The sequence below is a fragment of the Wyeomyia smithii genome, chromosome 2 (assembly GCF_029784165.1).
Source record: "Wyeomyia smithii strain HCP4-BCI-WySm-NY-G18 chromosome 2, ASM2978416v1, whole genome shotgun sequence".
NCBI lineage: Eukaryota > Metazoa > Arthropoda > Insecta > Diptera > Culicidae > Wyeomyia > Wyeomyia smithii.
In genome coordinates this window covers 230,987,547-231,013,601 of record NC_073695.1, presented here as the reverse complement: position 1 = coordinate 231,013,601, position 26,055 = coordinate 230,987,547, and the positions used below count along the sequence as shown (strand labels likewise).

The following is a 26,055-nucleotide window of genomic DNA, read 5'->3' as shown; positions in this document are numbered from 1 at the left end:
GGGGGAAAGCTTTGGTCGGCAAATGCGGTTACGAAGCAAGCACGTCGTTGTCGGAATAAGGTACAATTTATGTAAGCCTGTGGTTAACCCTGTACATGTAGAGGCTTTCTACCCCCTGGCCGACGAGGGACAGACAGGGCTCTAGGAAGGAAGATCGTCCCAAGACTAGCTCACCGGGTGGACAGGTCTTTTCGCCTGCGACCCCTGTTGCTGTGTGTGGCATTCATTGCAATTCCAGCCGAAACCAGGAAGAAATGTCAGACACGGGAATGGGTGAGAACCTTTTGGATGCATTAAATTTAAACAAGGACAGTCGAAAGGAACAGTCCCTACTGCTAGCAAGCACATATTTCTCGGATACGTGTATCTTATCGAGGAAAATCCGCTCGCCTCATAGTCGTGCGCAGGGTTATAAGGTGGGAAGGAAGGGGGTTATTGAATTTTTAGATCTTCTGAATGAGCTGATAAATGCATAGGTTTCATTCTCACACTGTAGCAGATGAATAGAAAACATTCATATTGCCACATTATTCTGGCAATCGTAAGATGGTACAAATGGTTGCAAAACAGTATGCAAACTCACTGTGAAGTTTGAACGCTTAAATTTGAGAATGAGAGCAATTTTAGATTGCTACCATAAAATAATAAACTCGCCATGGCACCCATAGCTAATGATAACTCAAAACTGGAGAAAGTCATAGCCTAATCTGATGTACCTAGGTACATTCGCATTAGCTTTGCGCAGTAATTTCGCTACTCAAAAGCATTCTTGTTATTGTTACTGGTGTCTATAATGAGGAAAGATATATTAGCGGTGATTGATAAATAATTTATTACTTTATTAATATTTCAACGCTTTAAGGTGATTGATTGTATGAGCCACAAATGTCAAAATATTTTCGGTTTGTGACATCGCAAAAGTTAAATCCAGCAAAGCGCCTGCATTCCTAAAACTGTCGATTGATGGCTGTAACGTTGGTGCGGTTTCTCCAATTCCGACTGATCTGGGTACCGGCTAAGGTGAGATATTCTGAGAAATAATGTGACATGTCTTTACAAGAAGGTAAACCAGGTGACGCTGATATGTTGATTGACGGGTGGTCAATAGTAAAAAAGATCGCCGGCAAATATGTATGGATGAAATAAACTCAATTTTCACAATAGTCATCGGCTTGCAGAAATTGATCAATGCTCTCCGTGCAATGACAGTTGATTTTACCCTTTTTAAACAGTTAAGCTGGATAAAAAAAGCCGAATTTTCATGATGCGCAAGCAATTTTTCGCTATTCTTCATCAATACAACCATTCTAGGGGCTCTCTAAAGGTTTGAGTAGCGATTGGCAGTGGACCTCAAACCAAGTGCTGGACGGAAACCGGTAATAATGCGCGAAAAATTTAGAGCCAGCGTTCACATCAAGCGAAATCCAAACACTTCGACGTGGAACTTGGTAAAAAAACTTGCTGTTTTGCCAAGCTGCGTCCAGAAACGATCCAGATTAAAAACGTACCAGATGTAAAATTTCACAAATCATGCAACGTGCCCTATCGAAACGGCAATGATTTTCAACTTTGTCTGCACTGATTCTTTTGTTTCTTCTTATGTGAATATAAAGGATCACAGTTTTATATCCGAACAACTTATTGTAATGTTTGTTGTGATACGTTCTAACTAATGATGTATCTTTCTTTAACATTTCATTCCAATAAACTTTTCCTTCATGTTTCAAAATGTTAAGTACATTATTTATTTCCGAAAAAAGCGCTTTTAATCGTGGGCATAATACAACAATTTTAGTTTGATGACGAGGTGGAAAAAGAGCTGAAAAACCACAAACCTGCTGGGAAGGACGGTTCACCGGCCTAACTTTCCAAAGTCGGGAGCGAACGTTGCTGCCAGGACGGCGAAGATTGGAATGCAGGGACATTACGAAACCAACTTTAATCCATGTGTCAGGCAGTATCAAGACGTGCATCCTAAAGCTAGTCGCAGAATATGTAGACTTCATTGACAAGTGTGACAGTGTATTCAGCATAGAGGCGTTGAAGTTCGCAATGGAACTGGAATAGGGACACATGTATATATTTTTTTAGAATTGTGAAGTAAATTTAAACACTTTTGTGACAATAAAAAAAAAAAAAACGTCTGTATAGTGCAATTCAGCAGATTATTCTGAATGCCGCACAATGGATACGTTTGCGTTGCGTTGACGTTAATTTGTCAGAAACTGTCAAATTGCCGCAAACGCGGCCGCAACGTATTCATTGTGCTCGGGCCTTGAGGGTATGGTCTAAGGAAAAACTACCAGCGGATTGGTTGGAAGGACTCATATACCCTATCTATCAAATGGACAGTTTTGAGAACACAACTTGCAGACACATCGGTTTATAGACTTCATGTTGGCGTATTATTAAGTGAAACGTAACTAGTTGTAGTGAAACATGCTTGAACATGGTTTCCAGGACTGTAAACGGGGAGATCAACCTCAAGGAGTGTCTACTTCCCCTGTTGAAGCAAAACGAGGGACCTGCGATCTTCTGGCCGCATCTAGCTTCGTGTCACTATACAAATTACTAGTCAAATTATGTTACGTACCCAATGAACCGCCCCCAACGCACCGGAACTGAGGCCTATCGAACAATACTGGGTTATTATGAAGCAGGCACTACGAAAGCTGCTTTTCCAAGTCACAGCTTCAGGGTACAGCCCCAAACCACGTAATATAGTGTTGCGTGATTGAAAGTGCTACATTTTATAGGTTCTGATTACAAAAACGAAACAAGACATGCATACACTCTTATTATATAAGGAATAATATGTTATTACGTTATGGCACAAAATTAAGAGAATGATATAATTTGAAAAAGCGCGGCAAAAATCCTTACTTTTCATTCAATATTTGATCGTCTTAATAAAGACGTTGGTAAACGGTTGAGCACGTGTCACTTGAGATCCCATTGTGGTCATTCACCTCTGTCCAGCAACTTCTATCCCCAACCTCCACGAGGTGCCGACCAGGCTACGAGTCACCTTAGCGGAGATCGGGTAACCAACCCCCGGTGGAAACTATGGTCGTATGCTGACTAGGAAGGGGGATTGTACTGTATCCCCTTGTTAGGGGCGGCGTACAACAGCGTCTAACCCGGAGCGGGCGGCTTAATTACGGAACGCAGTGCCCCACCAGCTATATCTAAGACGGCAACCCCGTCGCGAGACTAGGTATTGCAGCCCTAGTAAGGCAGCATACCGAAGGTAAAATACTACGAACAATCCAGATATAAATACGGAACGGAATAATCGGCATGGACCTAGGCGAACGAAAATGGACAACGATTATTGGAAACTCGCTACTTGGAATGTAAGGACTCTACTTGAACCACCACGTGCAGGTATCTTGGCTAGAGAGCTGCAGGAGGTGAATGTAGAGGTAGCTGCCATACAGGGGGTGAGGTGGCCGAAACGGGAGAACGCGAATTCCGGGCAGTAGATTTTGTTGCGGGCACTTCTTTTAAGTATCACATCTACTACAGTGGCGGCGTGAAAGCAGAAAGGGAAGACGGTTTCGTGCTCATAGGGAAACCGATGAAACGTGTCATTAGATGGAGGCCGATCAGTGACCGTATATGCTTGTTGAGAATTAAGGGCAAATTTTCCAACTACAGCCTGATAAATATGTACGCACCGACCAACGATAAACCCGATGAAGAGAAGGAGGAGTTCTATGAGCTCCTGGAAAAGACGTATAACGAGAGCCCAAGACACGACATCAAGATCGTCATCGGGGATACAAATGCGCAGGTCGGGCAGGAGAATTTCTTCCGCCCCGTGATTGGTAGAAAAAGCCTCCACTCTACTACGAAGACAACGGCCTGTGGCTTGTCGACTTCGCTGCAGCCAGAGGTATGACTATCAGTAGCCCTTATTTTGCACGTCGGAATATATGTAACCACACCTGGAGGCACCCAAATGGAGAGGCCTGCTTCAGAGCGACCATGTTCTGTTTGATGGTCGGCACTTTTCAGACGTTACAGACGTGAGGTCGTTAAGAGGACCAAACGTTGACTCGGATCATTATATCGTGGTATCCAAGGTTCGCGCCCGGTTGTCCAACGTGGTAAAATCCAGGACGACAAGGAGGATACAGTTGAACATCCAGCAGTTATCAACTGAAGAAGTGGCTACAGTGTACCTGCGGAAGGTTAACGAGTTGGGTACATCTGCGACAGCCACGTCCAATGAGCGGTTTGACGCTGAGTGCCAGCGAGCGACGGATGAAAATAACCGTGCCAGAGTCCACATGTTAGCCACGGCTGTGACTCGTCAGAGCGTAGGAAGTTACCGGGAAGCTAGAGGTGCTGAAAAAAGACTCCTTGGTCGGAAGAAACGACAGCATTGGGAGCGGATTCTTGCGAAGGCGGAAGGTTGCTTCTCTAGGCACGATGCAAGGAGCTTCTATAAGAAGATAAATGGAATCAGGAACCGAAACGTGTTAGCCCCTATCATGTGCAACGATTGGGAGGGGAACTTGATTACCGATAGAACGGAGGTGGCCAGGCGTTGGAAGGAACACTTTAGTGTGCTGTTGAATGGTGAAGAAGACAGCGTAGTCGAAAGGAGCAGGATGGTGATTGAGGATGATGGCAAAGCTGTGGACCCACCATCCATGGACGAGGTGAAGAAAGCAGTAAAAGACCTAAAGAACTGCAAGGCAGCTGGTAAGGATGGCATCCCAGCCGAACTCTTCAAAGCCGGGAGCGAACAACTCTATTGTGATTTACACCGGATCATGCTGAGAGTGTGATCCGATGAAGAATTGCCCTCGAACTGGTTTGAGGGTCTCATATGTCTGATCTACAAGAAAGGTCACCACCTGGACTGTAGTAATTATCGGGGCATAACCCTTCTCAACACCGTTTTCAAAATTCTCTCTCGTATTCTGCTTCATAGACTCATGCCCTTGTCGGAGAGCTTTGTTGGCGATTACCAATGTGGTTTTCGGGGGGACGCTTTACTACGGTTCAAATATTCACCCTGCAACAGATCCTCGATAAATTTCGAGTATTCAACCTGCAGACGCACTATATGCTCATTGACTCTAGGGCAGCGTACGATACAGTTAAGAGAAATGAGTTATGGCGAAATATGCTCGAACATGGTTTCCCAACAAATCTAATTAGGCTGATACGTGCCAACCTTGAAGGCTTTACATCATGCGTCAGGATAGCCGGTGAGATATCGGACTCCTTCGTAACGTTAGATGGTTTAAAGCAGGAAGACGAGCTGTCAAACTTATTGTTCAACATCGCATTGTAAAATGCTATACGGAAGGCTGGCTTGTAAAGAAGCGGCACCATAATTACGAAGTTAAAATTTATTCACTTCTGTTCGAGCGTCTTGATAGAATATTTTCATTACACATTACACTTTTTATCCACCTTCACTATTTAATTCTATCACTTTTTACTTATCACTTGCATATACGTATTTTAACACTTACTTAGAACCTTCGTCAGTGCTTATTTGGACTGTCCAAATAAGCACTGACAAAGGCACTAAGTAAGTGATGAAATACGTATATGCAAGTGATAAGTGAAAAGTGATAGAATTAAATAGTGAAAGTGGATAAAAAGTGTAATGTGTATTACGACGTTTTACATGCTTCTAAACTTTGCGGAAGATATCGACATCATTGGTATCAACCATAGAGCAGTGGAAGAGGCCTTCGGACCTCTCAGAAGGGAAGCTGCGAAAATAAGGCTCATAATTAACTCTGCCAAAACGAAATATAAATTCTTCCCGTGGCCCTCTACGTGCATGGAGCATGGCCGTTGGAAGAGGCCGATCGGCGAGCTCTTGGTGTTTTCAAGCGTAGGATTACGGCAAACTAGAAAATGGTGTTTGGCGCAGACGCAGTGTACCAGGTATACAAATCGGCGGATATAGTCAAGCGGATAAAACACAACAGCTTGCAGTGGGCTGTCGGAGGAACGACCAGCGAAGATTACATTAGCAGAAATCCCGATAGTGGCCGTTAACTTCGTGGTAGGCTACGCACACGTTGAATGTGTGCTATCAACGAGGATGTCCGCGATATAAAAATTATAAATTCGGTATTGGATCGATGATCGGTCTGTCGCCGTAAAAGTAAAGTAAGTCAGTCACCTTGAAGACATCCTGTCACCAGGACTGAATGACTTTCTACTAATCTGCAAAAATTGGACGGGATCATCAACAAGGTAAATCTACTGAAACCGCTTTGCGTTGCCTAATGACGATAATCGAAAAGTCACTTAAATATAAAGAGACAGCGGTCTGCGCTTTTTTGGATATTAAGGGAGCTTTCGATAACACGCCCTTTGCATCAAATTACACGGCTCTAAATAAAGTTGTCCACAATACTGCAATGAGCTGGATCTAAGCAATGCTTTCGAGCAACAAGATCACAGCTGCATTGTGAAATACGTCTGTAGAGTCCTCTATGTGCAGTCAGAAAGACCGCACGGAATCACTTGTAATTCGAGATTGATTGATAATTTACATAAGAACTTGATGCCAGCCCTAGAGTGTATTCCCGAGAGACAATTTCCTTTCGCGGAACTACTACCTATCTCTGTTATACTAATGGCCCTTCTCGGCCTTTCACTATTTTAGTACACTGCTTAACCTACTCTCTGGGAGCGGCTTTTGGCGCTCTGTAAACTACCGCAAACAGCCTGGTAACTCATCCACGTGTGCGAGGAGAAGTTGCCGGAGCATCAAGTACGGTATTTATTCCAATTGCGCTTACGGGTGACTTTCGCAGTTTTTGTCACCCAAGCCAAGCGGAAGACTTGGCTTCAAATGGAAGCAAGGACGTCTCAGTAGAGGCAGTGAAAGGGTGATGGTCACTGGTGGTAGACGTTCTTCTTAACAAGTCATCGCAGCTTGGCTACGAAGTCACTGTTTATGCTGATGACATAGTCTTTATTGTTCTGGAGAAATGCGGTGCAACTTTATCAAGTTGTATGAAAACGGCTCTTAACGACACCCAGGTGCTTAGAGGAAGGGCTGAACATTAACCCCGTTAAACAGTTATTATACTTAATCACTCCTCCGCCACTGAATGGGGTAAGACTGAGTTTCAGCAATGATACCAAATATCTTGGAATCATTCTGGATAAGAAACTGAGCTGGACTACTCAGCTAGACTACGCTATCAAGAAGGCAACTTAAGCGATCTGAGCTTGCAGTTCGAATTGGCAAGACGCGCTGGCTAAAACTACAATTAGCGCTTTGGTCTTATATCATTATTGGTCGGCCACAAATAATCTACGCAACTCTCGTATGGTGACCTAAAGTAGATGAAACGACAGCTCAGGCAAAACTTTACAAAAATCAAAGATTGGCCGGACTTTCAGTTACCAGTGCTCTGCGCACAACGCCGACTGCAGCCATTGAAGCCATGCTATTCTCTACATCTCCATGTGAAGAACGAAGCAAAGGTTGGTGCCCCAAAGCTGCGATTAAATACAACGATGCTCGAAGGTGACCCTTTGGGTCACCTCAGCATCCTAAGCCTTCCATCGGGCACCATCCGTTTCTACACGGATGGCTCAAAAATCGGATTCCAGACTTGATCCGAAGTCATTTGACCAGGTATAAAGGCCGGTATCTCTTTGAGAAAGTGACCAACTGCTTTCGAGCGCAGCTATAAATCGCGTACGACTGGGCTACGATATTTCTAAAGCGCAAATATAGACATGAGAAAATCGGGATCATTTCAGACAAACTGAATTCTATAGAGCCCAAAAACATAAGTCCTACCTATAATAAAACTGACCAGAAAACCCAGGAAAAACCAGAAAAAAGACCAGAGGTAAAGCATGAGCCTCTTCAAGGAATTGTGATTATGACGCGATCTTGGTAGGAGGAACGAGGTTTCGATAAGAGGAATATTAATCCTCTTCAGAAAATTGTAATTGGCGATGTTGGCACGGGGAACGAGGTTTCGATTAGACTCCTTCCTCTTGATATAATAAGTACCTCTTGAATTAAACCTGACCAAAGAGGAATTATAGGTGAGGACTCTCTTCTGGTAATTGTATTGGTAGGATTGTAAGAGGCTCGGTAGTCGGTATAGTAGAGTGGTATGTTGAAACGGAAGGGTAAAACTTCACACATAAGCCCGGATATAAAAATGAAAAGGGTATCATTTTCTACAATAGTTATGCTGCCAATAATATGAAGTGTGGAGTACGGAAAACACCAGGGCAATATTACAATAGAGTACCTGTCCAAAAAGCCATTTTAGTATCAATGCCAATTTTTTGTAAGTTGATAAGTAGCAAATGAAATGTCTTGGTAAAGTCCGCATAAAGTGGTTTCCATTCTCCATTCAATAACCATTTTTTAATAAAATTTAAGTAAATTCGTTCAATTTCAAGGGAGCCTTATCAGTTGTCGGGTTCTTGTATGGAGATATAATGTTCCGTTGGCAATTGCTGGGGAAAGTTTAGGAATGCAAAATGGCAAGTCTATGAGAGCTATGAGAGGTTCAGGCCATTTGGTCGTCATAGGACTTTTAATATGGGTTAATTCTCAAGCTTCTCACCGTACACCCTTGCCTCACGCTGAATTCTAAGTATGTACTCATGTTGACTTTCCTTTTGACAAAATAACTCCATCTTATAATAAAAATGGTCAGTGGAACATTTGTTGAGGTCTCTTCAGAGAATTAATAGTAATTCAACGGTATTGACAGGATGGAAAGAAATCGGTATAGTCTAGTAGTAAGCTTGAAACGGAACAGAAATGATTAGTATGTAAGTACCTCTCAACAGGGCTATTCTCATTTTACACAGGGCTTTCACAACACTTAGGTAATATCATAATAGATCGAAGGCTTTTGGTTGCAGAGATGAGTCAATACAGAAAAAAAGGTCACTATATTCCGTATGTTTGATTTCTGGCTCAATTGAAAGATAGGCACTACACTAGTAATGAGTTTTTCCATATTACTTTTGGGATATTACCGTTTCATTTCGAGATTGTTCATAGATAATAAAGAGATACCGTCAGTTACAAGACCTTTTGAAGCATCTAGAACTTTCCATATTCACATAAAGTTCTGGCAAAAAATTGCACATTCTCTCCGAGCTATACCCGACACTTTCGTCAAGATGCATTAAAGCGCGCAATTTGTCATGTTTAGTTTAGTTAATACGTAACTATAGACATTTTCCGGGCTTTAAGTTCAGTTTTTGATTTATAGTTCTCAAACGGTCGGCGTGTAGCCTAACCGAGCCAAACGCCAAAAACATTATTTCGAATAACCGGTGTTTAAAGTTTAACCGTTCCGTATGCTTGTGGCAAGCTGCTACAGAGATTTTTTGTTATAATATCATAATGAACTATTTTAATGATTTAGTTTTTTGATAAAAAATAGGTAATTTTTTTTAACATCCACAGGTGTTAATAACTCATTTAAAAAAAATGGCGCTTAGTTCGGTCACGCCGACCAAAGGAACTGCTGATGGAACGATTTAGTGAATTACATATGGCCGAATAGATTGCCAAAATTTTCTATCTATTATGGCTTTGAAGCTATCTATTATGGCTTTGCCTTTTGCTAAAGATTCACCAAATCTCCATTTGATTTTTTGATTTGAGATTGATTTTTAAGAGAGGATTTTTGTTATTTCAGTAACTTCTGTTTTTCTTCAAATGAAATTTTATAGAGGGTATCCACAGATTTTATTACCCCCAATGATTTGAGTTGAAATACAGTTTTTATGAGTTAACTTTCAATGCACCCTGATATTATATTTTTTAACTTTTATCGAGTTGTTCTTTTTTTTCAGTTTTATGGAGTGATGGATTTTTTGATTATCCAGTCACACCAAGTCCAGCCTCTTATTTCAGGTTCTCGATTGTTAGCTCCCGATGGATTACCGCTGGTCCCATTCAAACTTTTAGTTTCATTTTCTCGTGTTTCTATTATGAATAGACTCTCCCAGATGGTCTCGAGGTACGATGCTGGCCTAACAAGCCAGTCGTCGTAGGTTCGAGTCTCGACTCGGGAGAGACTGTGTCAGTAGGATCGTAGCGCTAGCCCCGCAATTGTCCTGTATACTAAACAGTCGGCTGCGAAGTCTGTGTATGAATAAACAGAAGGTCAAGTTCCGAATCGGAATGTAGCACCAAGGCTTTGCTTTTATTATGAATTGACAATTTAAATACTACCAAAACGGTACCTCCCCCCCCCCCGCCCACGGCTATGTTATTACTTGCTCGCGCACTCGGTCAACTGACGTTTGGGTAGGGTTCCCGCGACGTCAGGGCGGCAAGAAATCGTACCAGAAACATGGCACTAGTAACATTTCTGTTTTGAAAATATAATCGAGATGTATGTAAGGTTCCTACAACTGTGATTTACATTTACATGCAACGCTCGAACCCATTCAGTTTTGAACCAACAGTTCAAACCCAAACTTTGTTTAATGCTTATGTAGGTTCCCTGCTCTGGCTTGGGGGAAACGTTAGTCCTGATAAGTGGCTCTAATGATTTTTATCAAGAGATAATAAAGATTAACCACCAGCAAAGTGCCATTTCGGGTTTCACAAGAGGGGAGACAGAAGAAAAAAAACATGAGGCCCACAATCACCACCCTATGGGAAAGTGGTCAACCCATGTATGATAATTCAGCAGTTTCCCAGTTGCCTACTAGAATAAGTTGACTCATGTTCGTCCGACTGCGAGGCGCTCGAGAGGAGGCAAATTTATCGCTTCGCCTCGACTCGGCTGGCTCCCACTGCAAAAGAGGGCCCCAAACCGAGTGTTACTGGTACTCGTTACAACTCTGCCGTGGTGCGGCAATGATAACAGCAGCAGCAGCAAGAGCAACAACGGCAGAATGTAAAATGGCCATTTGGACCTATTATTATGTTTCCTGGATTTGGGCTTTAGCCATTGTCGGTCTATTGTATGTTTGGCGAATGTGAAACTAATAGCAGTACGGTTGTAAGGCTTAGTTTGATAATGGTACTCTGCAGAGATGAATTTGGCTGTCGCAATAGTATAACATCTGAAGTTGATGGCTTTTTGCTTTATGGCAGGCAGCAACTTCTAAACTTGGATCCCCGACTGTTTTCGGGTGCCATAATAACTTCCTAACCGAGTGACCTAGCGAGTGGCAGGATAATTCACACATTGATAACAAATCATAATTTTCATGGGCATCGGAGCTCCTGAAAGTGCAGCATAGAGTGCAATTTGAGATTACCGAAACAAAATCATACGGGCACTCTCGTTGATAGTAAGTACAAGTTAAATTTTCACTACTCGAACACCCTCCGCCTTTACTACCAGAGCTAGCAAGCTGTCCTGAGAGCAACATGAATATGAATATGTAGAGAGCAATACAGAGGCAAAATATTAAAACAGCTCCATTCCCGAATTGTGATAAACTGCGACGGCCGACAGCAGCGCAGCTCTGGTCCGGCCGGCCAGCAGTTGAAACGAGATGAATCTTTTATGATAGCTCGGGAAAACGACCGGAGTACGTACCCACTACTACTGCTAGTGCTGGACCTACTCCGGCCGGAGTAGGGCCACTAATAGGATTTATGGTACGGAACAAGAGCGATCTTTCGTTTATATACGCATCCCGAAACGACTACTGCTGCTGCTGCTGCGAGCTGGCAAGAAATGTGAAGCGTTCTGCCAACTCTTGCGAAATAGTGGAAGATTTCGCAGGAATGACTGATTTACGGTTTGATATAAAGTTGTTGAGCGTTGAGCGCCGTGGGGAGACTGCGAAAAGTTTCAATTTATGCTTTTTTCAGAATGAAAAATTAAATATTGTTATGTCAAGTGAAAGCGAGCTTGCATAATTCACCTAACAGTGAAGTTTGACTGTCGACGGAGATCCGAAATTTGTTTGATAGGAGTTTGAAGCCTCTCCGTGCGGTTTCATTTTCATATAATATTTTGGCTCGATTCATGGGTAGCAAAAACATATATCTCAGAACGCTACCCTGAGGTACTCTATAATTATTTCTCAAATAAACTGCGTAATACTATACTATCTGAGTCAAACAAATTTACGCAATTATTTGAGGGGATAATTCAGACGAAAAATCAAATATGGACCATACTAACGTTACTTGAAGTGTGTTAGCCGCGCACATTTTGATAGTAGAACTGCAATCTGCAATATTTTGTCTCTTAAGATTCACAATAACACCGTTAAGGAAAAATTCCGATAATTGCATCAATCTAGATGCTTGATTCACTTTATTATAGTTCTCACTAAATTGATATACACTCAGCGATCGTAGCAATCAAAATTGCAGATCTCAAATTATTTTAATTTTATGACTGCCTCAAAAAACAAATCTCCTTCAGCATCAGTTCGTTTGTGCCCGGGTGAAAATCCTACATACCAGCATTTCCCATCATATTACAATGCACCCGACGAAATGACGAAATGCAGATGCAGATGACCTGCTTTATGGAACCAACAACAAATGCATTCAGATTCGTAAACCCCGACAGCGGCCACGACTGCAGCGAGGACTTGTGATGAAATTAAGCCACACGCAGCCTGCAGTGCCGGCGCCACCCCCACCAGCAGAGCGGTTCACATTCTTTCACCCGATTTCGCTTTGAACTGTCGACGTTTTTCCCCCACCCCACCCAGATAACGACTGCCAAGCGGGTGGAATTGACTGTAGGGAAAACCCAAAATCTACTTACAGAGCACATTGACCACGATTTCCCTGCTGTCCGGCTGGCCGACCCGATTATCGGCGGTGCATATATAATGGCCGCTGGTGTGACGGGTCGCATGCATCACGTCGAACACGTTTCCGGTTTTATTCGCCTCGCCATTCGGTAGCACGTTGTTCTGTGGAGAGTAAAGATAGAAAGAGAAAGAAGTTAGTGTGGGGCTTACAGTGGGACTGTGGGTACAGATATGGATGGAATTTGAACTTGACCGCAACCGTACCCACCGGATAATGTGAAAACTTTGGATTCGGGCTCTTCTATCTCGTGTTTCCGCCTGGTGGAAATGGACGTGTAAAACGGATCGGCATATTTGTGTGGTTTCTCGTGGGAAAGGATAATGGGCGTAGGGCTTCAAAATGGGAGCAACCTGAGACCTGTAGCGTAGCCATCGGCACGGTTCCGTTTAGCGCCCCGGTGAAATGAGGTTTCTGCCTCTGGGACAAACAAATTCGTTTCTGGACTCGTTGTCGGTACCGCACAATGCAATAATCTGGATTGGAGAGCTTTTAGTGCCCGGGGTTACAGCTGCTGTCGTCATTTCATTACACTGGTATATAAAAATGAATTTGTTTTTTTTTGGTGGAAAGTTCAAAGTGTTTTTTTATTTCTGCACATCTATTTTTTTATTACTTATATTGACATTAAGACAAGACAAGCTATTTTTCAAAATATTATTAAGGCAGTAAATGTAAGTATGATTATAAAAAAAATTAGTTGGAAATAGGATAGTAGAAACTTTAAAATATTTAGTACAGCCTCGACCTAAAACTTCTAATTTGTTCAGATTCGTTTCCGTTTACACCAACACAACGCTGATAACTCCAGAGATTAGAAGTTGTTGGTTCAAGTCCCACCACCTGCTGTTCTCTATTTTTCGAAGGCTGTACTATATATTTTTGGCTAATTGATTTTCCATTATCATAGCCACATTTAATACCTTGATAAAATTTTGAGAAATAATGTGATTTGTTCCAATGTAATTCAAAACAATAACAATAGTTTTCCTCATGACCGACCCATTACGTCACGACTGATACAGACTGTACATTATTAAAAACAAATTCATGTGTACGTTGCAGAACTGATCTTGTGGAATTGCTAAGTCTTTAACTCTAACCATGGAATAATTAATATCATATTAATTGACAAAAATTGCAAAGGAACGCTGGATGAAATATGTATTTAACAAGGCACAAGCATATCGTGCTTGTTGAAGAAGCACCAAGAATTTCTCATAATGCGTCAAAGTCAGAATTATCTCTATATCCTCAAAAACCAAATCCAATAATGCTTACGTTATCATAATGAATGGTTTTGTCTTATTTAACTCTAACTAAATCAAATCTATAGTATGGATATTACTTTCAAAATAATATGGAAGCCCTTACAAAGGTTCATCAATTGGAAATCATAAGAAAATATTTTGAACAAAATTCCTAACAAGTTCCAGCAAAAAATCGTAGAAATCCACAATTACATTTTTATTTTTTGCTTGACAATTTATTCATTTGCCTGCAACTACATTCGCTGTATTACGAAGACAGGAAATATACGTTTATTATGGTAAAGCTTAGAATAATAATATATCATCTAACAATTTTGAAATATAAAAACAGATTCTGTACGAATCTTACTAAATAAACTAAAAAATCACAAGCATTCGCAGGTTCTTACTCTTCTATAAATGTATATATTTAGGAATTTACTCTTTCGATATTATCCGGTCACGATTATTTAGTGAATATCGAAGATAAAATTTAAAAAATATCCGTTGCAAAAATTTACAATTCTTGTTGAGTAATTCATGGCAATCATATTTATGAAATAAACTTTCAATCACCATCAACAGCAGCATTGTAGTTTTTCCTCAATTGCATACGAATAGAAATGTACGAACAAAAGTGTACCACTGCAATACGAATAGTACTGCTGCAGTACGAATAGAAGAGTACCAATGCAATCATAGACGACGAGAGACCTGCGGTTCTATACTCCACTGGTACTGTTGCTTTTACTGGCATGTTTTCTTTCAAGACATCAGTTTTTATTAGTTTCTACAGTACCTAACACGCAGGTTTAGAGATTGTTCAAGGATGGGTATTGTTTCAAACTTTTAGGAAAACTTTTACCTTCGAGACATCATATTAGTCTAAGCTCATGGAAGCAAAAATAAATTGACCTATTGGGACGGGGAGACTCTGTCAATTTTTATTTCGAAATTGATACAGGGAATATCACAGAGAACGGATGGTGTCCATTCACGTCGTCTGTGCTAGGAATGCTCGCATGTAATTGGTTCATTATTCGCGTAAATTTGTTATTGAAATTATTATCAATTTTACCGCTTAGCAATGAAATTAGAGTAATAATTAACACATTACAAAATTGTTATACATTTTATCTATCCAACAACATATTGGTTATTGTTATCCATCATGTGGTTATGCTGTTATTAGCGTTTGAAATCTGACGCAACATTTGCCCGTTTCATTTCCAATTTTACAGAATGCATCCCAGTATAGTAAACAAAGACGTGTCCCACGTCAAAACATATTCAAATATTACCACGGCTTTGCTTAGTGACCCGCGTTGTCTTTGTATCTTCGTCTCAATGAAAGAGTTATTCCTTTTTATAAGTAACTAGCTGACCCGGCAAACTTCGTCCCGCCTATTTTGGTGTTTAATTTAATAATTTTAAACATTTCAAATTTATTGATTCCTTGCGATTGGATTATATCGTTTAAAAATAATTGGGTTTATCGGAATGGCAACATCCTCAAATTTTGGTTTTTGTACTGTACATGACCTCTATTCCGGATATATATATTGAGTGCATTTCAGTTATTTTCGTTGTTTTCCAGAAACTGAAAGTGGTCATCTTCTAATTCAAAATGGTGTCCAGGGTCAATGCTTGGCTTCTTTACATCATTTCGATTACGGACTTATCCATATGTAGGAGTATTCGGTTATTTTCGGCTGTTTTCCAGAAGTTGCCATTTTTCAATCCAAACTGATGTCTAAGATCAATTTATAGCTCCTTGCATCATTCTGGATCCCGTGATCCGGAATCGTAAGTCGCCATCTTGGATTTAAAAATGGCATTTGGAGACAACTCCTGGCCCCTGAGCGTCATTCTGGTTTAAGAACCACTCATATTGGGTGTTATTTGGTAATTTTCGGCTGTTTTCCAGAAACCGGATGTCACCATCTTCGAATTCAAAATGGTGTCTGTGGTCGATGCTAGCTCCTGTGTATCATTCTGGTTCCGGAGATACTCATTTTGTATGGAAATCGGCCATTTTTGGCTGTTTTTTAGAAACCGGAAGTTGCCATCTTACAATTCATAATGGTGTCTGAGGTCAATTTTCAGCTTCATTCTCGTTCCAGAGTTACTCATATTGGGTGGTATTTGGTCACTTTAGGCTGTTTTCCGGACACCGGAAGTCGCCATCTTGGATTTCAAAACAATTTCGGGCCTCCGTGCGTCAATCTGGTTAAGTAAACGCTCATATTGAGTGGTATTTGATCATTTTAGGCTGTTTTACATACACCGGAAGTCACCATCTTACAGTTCAAAATATTGTCTGAGGTCGATTTGTGGCTTCAGTGCATCATAACAATCCCGGAAATACCCATATTGGGTGGTATTTGGTCATTTGCCGCTGTTTTTCAGAAACCGGAAGTCACCATCTTGGATTTCAAAATGGCATTAGGAGACAATTTTTGGCCTCTGAGCGTCAATCTGGTTGAAGAAACACTCATATTGGGTGGTATTTGATCATTTTCGGCTATTTTTCAGACACCGGAAGTCGCCTTCTTACAATTCAAAATGTTGTCTGAGGTTGATAGGTCAATTTGTGGCTTCAGTGCATCATAACAATTCCGGAAATACGCATATTGCGGGGTATTTGGTCATTTGCCGCTATTTTTCGGAAAGCGGAAGTCGCCATCTTGGATTTCAAAATGGCATTTGGGAACAATTCCTGGCCCCCATGCGTCAATCTGATTGAAGAAACGCTCATATTAAGTGGTATTTGATAATTTTCGGCTGTTTTCCAGACACCGGAAGTCGCCATCTTACAATTCAAATTGTTGTTTGAGGTCGATTTGTGGCTTCAGTGTATCATAACAATCCCAGAAATATTCATATTGGGTGGTATTTGGTCATTTTCCGCTGATTTTCAGAAACCGGAAGTCGCCATCTTGGATTTCACATTGGCATTAGGAGACAATTTTTGGCCTCTGAGCGTCATTCTGGTTGAAGAAACACTCATATTGGGTGGTATTTGGTCATTTTCGGCTGTTTTCCAGACACCGGAAGTCGCCATCTTACAATTCAAAATATTGTTTGAGGTCGATTTGTGGCTTCAGTGCATCATAAAAATCCCAGAAATACCCATATTGGGTGGTATTTGGTCATTTGCCGCTGTTTGAACCAGAATTTGCTTGATTGGTTCTCGAGCTGTGCGTAATTTGAGTTTCATTTGTATGGGACTCCTCCCTTATAGAAGAGAGAGGGGTGTCAAACCATTATATTTGTTACCCCTAAAAACAATCACCTGCCAAATTTGGTTCCATTTAGTTGGTTAGTTCTCGAGATAAGCAGAAATTTGTGTTTCATTTATTATGAACCCCTCCCTCACATAAGAAGGAGGGGAATCGAACCACTATGGACATACTTGTAACCTCTAAAAATATTCACATACCAAATTTGGTTGTATTTGGTTGATTGGTTCTCGAGCTGTGCGAAATTTGTATTTCATTTGTATGGGACCCCTCCCTTGTAGAAGAGGGAGGGGTGTCAAACCATTAAGGATACATTTGTTACCCCTGAAAACATCTACCTACAAAATTTGGTTCTATTTACTTGGTTAGTTCTCAAGATGTGCAGAAATTTGTGTTTCATTTGTATGGGACCCCTCCCTTCCAGAAGAGGGAAGGGTGTCGAACCAACATGGACATATTTGTTACTCCTAAAAACATCCACATGCCAAATTTGGTTCCATTTGCTTGGTTAGTTTTTGAGATGTGCAGAAATCTGTATTTCGTTTGTATCGGACCCCTCCCTTTCAGAAGAGGGAAGGGTGTCGAATCAACATGGACATATTTGTTACTCCTAAAAACATCCACATGTCAAATTTGGTTCCATTCGCTTGGTTAGTTTTCGAGATGTGCAGAAATTTGTGTTTCATTTGTATGGGACCCCTCCCTTGCAGAAGGGGGATGGGTCTCGAATAATCTTAGTCACCTTTCCCGGCCCTAAAACCCCTGTATACAAAATTTCACGCCGATCGGTCCGGTAGTTTCCAAGCCTATATGAATCAGACAGACAGACAGACAGACAGACAGAGCTGCATTTTTATATGTTTAGATTCAACTTCAAAGAAGAGTATTTCTGTCTACTATTTAGCTGAAATAAGTAAAGCGATGTGCTCTGAAATGATTGGAAATGTTTGCGAGTAAAAAAGTAATGATTTTCAAGTAAAATTATCTATCGGCCGATTTCGACTGTCCTCTTTTAGATTTATGTATTACAAAATTCAATACAAAAAGTCCAGAATGGAGAAATTTAAGGAGAATGATCATATCACCACAACCAAGGTTGTTAATCCTCTAGTGCCCAAATTAATTTTTAGACGGACTTCGAAAAAATCACTATAAAGCCTTATAAACATTTTTTAAGTCCTTATTGAAGCTTTTTAGAGATTCAAGTGAAGACCGCCTAAAGGCGGCACTGGGTACTAGTGGGTTAATACGATAGAATATCGTCGATAATCGTCATCGCCGTTACCGATAACGTATGGTATCGTTATTGACGATGACGATAGCGTCTTCAAACATTAACGTTATCGGCGATGACGATAGTCACTAGACGTTATCAGCTCACTAACGGCTTATGCCAGTTTTATCTGCTGTGGGAGCGAGTGGTGAACTTACTTGATCGAAAAGCAGGCACGGGGTGAAGAAGTGTTTTTTTACTTCGGAGGGTTGGAGACGAGGCATCACTAGGCAACAGAAAAAAACTGTTTATGTTTCGCTACTCACCAGGCAAAAAATGTTTGAGTTTTGATTGTTTTTACTTTGGAGGCATTTTTTGCAGCACAAACATGGATAGCAAGGTATGTGGCATTGTCATTTGCATTCAAAATGCATCTAAATTATATATCTAATGATACAAAAATTACTCTTGCAGTGGTTGTTGCAAAACAAACGTTATTGTTTCGATACCGTCCAGCAGCTATCGTCTTTGACAATGACGATAATGTCTGAAGACGTAAGCGTCATCGTCGATAACGATAACAGACGGTATCGTTATCGGCGTTTTCGATAGGCTATCGATTAACAACCTTGACCACAACACAAAGTTTGCCCTAGGGCCCAAACTGGAAAAATATGACAGATTATAGCTTTTTAACTATTCTTATGAGTTTTGGTGCCATCAGTAAGCTTAGAAGTGCGTCAAAAGGCCGCATAGTAATTACTCGTCAGGTTTATCGGATGCACGTTTGCTTACTGAGAAATTTCTGTCAGGTTTCCAAAAACTTTATGCACTTCCGATTTGGCTTGGAGCAGTAACATTCACAAGAGTCAGGCATTCCAAAAGTACCGCCCTGTTTTTACTGTCTTCCCAGAATACTTTTTCTGTTGTTCTGTTTGCGTTAGCTACCCGCGGGTAATCACATTGAAAACGTGTTGGCAGAGTATCACAAAAAGAATTGAGAACTGTACTTCGTGTGTCGATTCGGCATTATTTGGAGGATGTTCTCGGAATAGTGAAAGTGTTTTATATAGACGTTCGTGTTAGCACTACGCAAACAGCGCGTTTTGGTAACAGCCTAAATCCACCGGAGACATTTTTCCCCTCTTTTATCACTGACGAATGTCGCGTAACGGCTGTTGTAAAAAGCTGGAACGTTTGCGGTAAAAAAATGGACAAAAACTGCCATGTGTGCGCGTTCATAGAACGGTACCCCGACGCGTCAAAAACGGACATCGTGCGGCACTTTGTGGACGCCGGGTATGCCCGTTCCGGCATCTACAACATCTTGACACTATTGGACAACGATCAGAGCATCGAAAGAATGCCTGGTTCCGGATGGCCAACAACCCTGAGCGACAAACAGCTTCAAAGGATGCTGAAAAGGAAGACCGATGGAAAAGTGTAAAGTAGTGTGTGAAAGTGTAAAATAGTGAAAATGTATCTGGAGAACATGGACATACATGTCAGGAAGTGGCAGTCAGTCCACTGGTCTCGGAGCTGCAGGCAATGACGCAGCGCCAGCGGTTGAATAAGCCGGTTAAGTCCATTTTCTCGGCGAATCGTGACGTGGCAGTGGTGATGGACAACGCGACCTGTCTCACCCTGGATGGCAACGACTGGCAGGGTACTTCAAATTTCACTTCTCCCACGAAGGAAGTGAGCTCCGAGGTGAAATTTATTTCGCACACCAAGTTCCCCAAAAAGGTGCTGCTGTGGCTGACAATCAGCGAGAAGGGGATGTCAAAGCCGCTCTTCTTTCGCTCCGGGCTGGCCGTGAACGGGTAAATTTATAGTACGAAGTGCCTGCCAGAAGTTGCGTCGTTCATCAAGAAATACCGTAAGGGCGAAGACGCGGTGTACTGGCCAGATTTGACGTCGGCCCACTACTCGAAGCGATCGTTGGAGGGGATGGATCGGCATGTTTTAGCTCATTTTTTCGTTAACTTTAAGAACGTATAAAGTAAAAAGGGGCAAATAGAATCATGATGTTAATACTTTTTCTCGAAGTTTTGCTCGTGTGCTCAAAAGTGCTATAAGTTCCATCTGTCCCAATCTACCTAATCTTTATTCTATGCGTTGTTAAAGTTATCGAGAAAATATGCTGAAATGTTCTATAACTTTGTAAGGAAAAGTCCTGGAGATGTGTGAACTTTAACAAAAACGTGTGTTTTGTATGCCCAAATGCTTCTTTAAAACAACGTTTTCTTGTAAAATGTAGCTAACAAAAGTTAAGTGCAAAAAGTTAACTTTTAGGTAACTTTTACAGAAAATACTCTGTAACTCTGTACCCAATGAAGATAGGAATTTTGTTTCTTCAGCAAAGATTCATATTTTTGCACGTTCTAAGACTTTGCCGAATTAACCATTCCTCTATCTCTTAACACAAAAAAGTTAGTATTTTGGATATATGAAAAACCTACTGTAACATATGCTCGCCGTACTCTAATATGGGTGGATTAGGACAAATGGAACCTAAAGGAGTTTATAGTACTTTAGCTTAACTTCAAGGAGAAGTATTGACATCATGATTCCACCTGCACCTTTTTAACCTATACGTTCTTGAAGTTATCGAAAAAATAAGCTAAAATATGATATAACTTTGTAAGAAAAAGTCCTGGAGATATATGACCTTTGGCAAAAATGTGTATTTTGTTTGCCCTAATAATTCCTCCAAACAATACTTTCGTGTGAAATGCAACTAACAAAAGTTAAGTACAAAAAACGAACTTTTAAGTAAGTTCCATGTAATATACTTTATAACTTTGTACCGAAAGAAGATAGGATTTTCATTTGTTCAACAAAGTTTCATATTTTTGAATCTTCTACAACTTTGCTGAACAAACTGTTCTTCTATCTCTTAACACAAAAAAGTTAATTTTTTTTTTAAATTTTAGTATAGTGAACTTTTCATACTTTTTGATAATTTGCGATTATGCGGGTCATTCATAAAAACAATTGTTTCGAATACTTTATTAAGCTAGGATGAAACTAAAAGGCGCTATGGAATTAAGTTCCACTTTTTGCCTTATTGGACCACTGTGCAATGGCTCTTTCGGCCCCATATACTAAAAATAGACAAATTTTCCAATCTTTTGACGGGTCAAAATCGAAAATCGGTCGAGGAAGTAAGAAGCATTTCATTTTGGTGGGTACCCGGGTACCCTGCCGAGTACTTGCGTGTGTTAAAATTGCCGAGTAAATAACGGTTAAAAAAATTTAAGCACTTTACCAAGTACGACACGACAAGCTTCTATAGAGTGATTGACGGAATCAGGAAGCTTGCAGAAGACTGAAGAACCACAAACCCACTGGGAAGGACGGCTTACCGCCCGAACTTATCAAAGACGAGGGCGAGCGGCTGTATAGTAGGGTGTCCCAAAAAAATCGATGTTGAAAAAGTCAAGGTGCTCAGCCCTAAATTGAAAAATAATGTTATTTATAGCATTTTTGTAGAAGACTTCGACTTTCTAAAAAATCGTTTTCAAGTTGCCCAAACGTGATTTATGAAAAAATGACTTTTTCAAGCTACAAACCCACTCTTTTGCGCTTTTTTCAATTCTGTTCGATTCCTACATTTTTCCATATATTTTTTTATTTTTGTGGGGTTGTTTTTTAATATTTTGTATGGTTCAGTTCAGCATTGCATTTAGTTTTTTGACTCCTAGAGCCCTTTAAACAACACAGAAAAATTAATTTTCCTAATAATTTTTAGATAAAACTCTTCAAAACACAAATAAAAAAAATTTTGATCAAGAACTGAAATTTTCATCGTAAAGCGGGATTTACGACAAAAATTTACATGAAAAAAGATACTTGATATCTTATCGGGGAGCTGTGATATTGGCATTTTTATATATGATGGAAAACTATGCATTTTAACAAATATCTTAAATAACTGTTTTATTTTGAGGGATAGAAAATAACAATGTTCAAAAAACAAATGCGTCTTTAGATGGCTGATAACTTAGTAGAAGGTTTGAGAATTCGGAAAAATCTGCGAAAAAAGTTAGAACGAAAATTGTGTTTTTCAGTGCTTTCTAATAGAAAACTCAATGTTGCTCGTAATATGTAAGAGATAGAAACATGGTGTCTTCGGTAAAGTTTCTTGTTTTAAGATAATCTAAAACTTTATCGAAGACACCTTGCGTCTATCTCATTCTGATCGAAAAGTAAATTTTTTATCTCACTCATTGGTGGATCGATCACCCATATTCCTACATCAAAAGATGCATTTTTAAATATCCTGAAACTTCTCCGAATATACCTTATGGCTATAATCAACATTTGAGTCACTGTTTTGGAAATTATACGCACAAACGGCAAAATAAAACACTTCAATGGAGATATTGAGCTTTAGTAGCAATTTTGACAAAATGCATAGTTTATCTCAGCCCCCCGATAAGATATCAAGGATCTTTTCTCATGTAAATTTTCGTCTTGAATCCCGCTTAGCAGTAAAAATTTCAGTTCTTGATCAAAAAAAAATTTTATATGTGTTTTGAAGGGTTTTATCTAAAAATTATGAGAAAAATTCACTATTTTGTGATGTTCAATGGGTTCTGTGAGTCAAATAATTGAATGCGATGCTGAACCAAACCATGCAAAATATTCAGAAACAACCCCACAAAAATAAAAAAATGTATGAAAAAATGTAGGAATCGAACAGAATTGAAAAAAACGCAAAAGAGTGGGTTTGTAGCTTGAAAAAGTCATTTTTTTCTTAAATCACGTTTGGGCAACCTGAAAACGATTTTTTAGAAAGTCGAAATGTTCTACAAAAATGCTATAAATAACATTATCTTTCAATTTAGGGCTGAGCATCTTGACTTTTTCAACATCGACTATTTTTGGGACACCCTACTGTATAGTGCAACTCACCAGATTTCACTGAGGATATAATCTATTTATAAGAAGGGATATAGACTCGACTGTAGCAACTATCGAGGCATACCCTTGCATAATTACAAATACAAAATTCTTCTCCGTATCCCGTTCCATAGACTGAGGTTGTTGCGGGAAGAAAAATCATTGGTTTTTGAGTGGAACGATCTGCAGCCGACCCGATGTTCACTTCGAGACAGATTCTCGATAAGTTCCGAGATCAGACCCATCATCTGTTTATAGACTTCAAGGCGGCGTACACTGGTACACTGATGAATTTTGTTTATTTTGGTACACTCGCTGCCGCGATGTAAAGAGATGGATTGCGGCCGCAAACGGTGCTTATTACGAGTTGCGTAGACAGCTTAGGACGCTGATCCTCCCGGTGGTGCACTGCGGCCATGGATCGTGGACGTGGAAGGATTTAAAGGATTTAAAAAGCTTACCGTGATAAATTTTACAAGATTTTTTTTATGAAAATGTTCCTTCTGGTCAGTTACCTCTTTCAATTTTTTTCTACACATAAATAGTTTTTTAACTCAGTTCTTAAAATACAAAGTATGTCAAGCATTTACGCTCTTTTGTAAAATTACTTTGAAAAATACGTGTGCAAAATTTGATTCAAGGTTCGATTATATTTTTGAGGCTTTTCAGATCATTCTGATTGGGAACGCTTCAGAGTGAATTCCTCATGTGAATTGAACTTAACTTCAAGCGACAACAAAAAAAAGATAGAAAATGCGAGTTTTTCGGAAATTAGATTATTTAACTTTAACAGAAACTATGAGCAAACAGTTCAAGAATAAATATTAATTATTAAAATACAACATAAACACCAACTCTCCTAAGAGATTCGCAGAAAAAACTGAATAAATTTTGAAATTCGACTCAAAAAATGCGTAGATTCGAAAATCTTTGTGAAAATTTGATTAGAAGTAAATATTTCAGTATTTTTCGAACTAAATTTCTATTTTCAACAACGGCTTTCACCCGTTAACATTCAAGTTCATTAAACAGACAATGTATGCAGTAGGGAAAGCGAAAAATAAGCGAACTGGAAATATGATACAGGTTTGGAAAAATATACCGCATCTCGACGGGACTTGAGCCCGTAATAGTCCCCCCCCCCCTTCAAAAATCTTGAATATTGGAAGGGGAAGAAAAATAAATTGAAAAAAAAAAATTGTAACGGCCTTAATTCTTTTCTTTTTACTTTTAAGATAAATTCAACAATTTTCAATTAAAAATTTCAAATTGCATTTTCCAATGGCGCATCAGATGAAGTAGTAGAAAATAAACACTGAAATAGTACTGTTAATTTATAAAATTATGACGTTTGCTTAAACATGGTTTGTCGAGATTTCTTTTAAATTCGAAAGTATCTATATAGTGGTAAAAAAGCAAATAAGTATGGACACTGCTTATAAAGTCATCTGCATTTTAACCTATCAGGTATAAAGAATATTTTACGCAATTTCTGTGTGAGATTGCTTATATTATGGGCAATGAATGAAACAATGCTATCTCTCAAAATTTATGGTATTTTGTATGTGAGTAAGAACCATGAACTTTTACTCGTCATTTGCCTATGTGTAGCAAGAAAAATATGTTGGTTACCTAAAACTTGATATAATCTGTATTATGGATTCATTTCTAAATATTCAAATTTCAATCATCTTTCGACCATCATCAAATGATGTCTTCGCGAAATTTTGCCGGAATTAAATTAAGTGAATACATCGATCCTTGTCTCTTTTTCGTGTTTATTTATTTTCCATCGAAGGAAAGGTTGCTCTAACTTAACTGTTATGGCTTGAAGAGAAAAAAATAGTTAGAAGCGAATCCAAGTCTCCTACTATAGCTTCGTGAAGACAGAATCTTTTTACGGAAAAAATATGACATCTATTTTCATATTACAAATGAAGCAAAGGTTTTTTTATTATTCGTAGCTCTTTCGGTCAAAATGTAAATAAGCAAAATACAAGCATCAGAAGAGAAGAACTTAAGTAGCTTTTGGAACCGGCGAATCGGTAAAACCCAAAAGAACCTATTGAGCTCTTTGCCTCAAAATTATTGTTTACCAGTGTTATTAACACTAATGCAATGATAACTTGGACATGTTTACGCGAATCTTTTAAATAGCATATATCCGATTCGAATGCCCGCATGACCAACATTATTTTAAGCTTAGAATTTAGCCATGGTCCAAACAAAAACTTGCGCCTCTATCCAAGGCTGAGGAGACTGCCCGACACTGACGGATTTCGAGCCAACACGAGAAGCATTAAGTTTATTATCTGCACCGCTTGACGTTGACCAATTTTCGTGTCTAACAGACCGGACGGCGCCGCCCGGTTGAAGGTTGGCGTGGTGTCGGTGCCGCCAGCCAGGCGGTGTGTGGTTTTTGGAATTGGATGGATTTACGGTTTTCACCCCGGGTCCAGGTTGGTTGCCGTTTCATTCAGCCTGGCTGATTAAGATTGAAATGAACGAGGAGGACATTTGAGTGACGCCTCTTGCTCACTTTCCGGTCATTTGGAATCGCTTGAATCGCCCCAGAGCGAACCAAGCAGCAGTTGTTTAGGTGAAGGATTGGTGGATCGGATGAAGGATGCCAGTTGCGGTTAGTCGGTTCAAATTTCCATC

The 26,055-nt window shown here is 39.9% G+C and overlaps 1 protein-coding gene across 1 annotated transcript in view; it reads right to left on the bottom strand.

Annotated features, from left to right (window-relative positions):
* Positions 1–26,055, bottom strand: part of LOC129722543 (neural cell adhesion molecule 2-like) — a 355,465-nt gene that overhangs the window by 53,389 nt on the left and 276,021 nt on the right. The window contains exon 4 of the mRNA XM_055676054.1: positions 12,735–12,885. Within this exon, the coding sequence (XP_055532029.1) occupies positions 12,735–12,885 (151 nt within the window). The remainder of the gene's footprint in view (positions 1–12,734; positions 12,886–26,055) is intronic.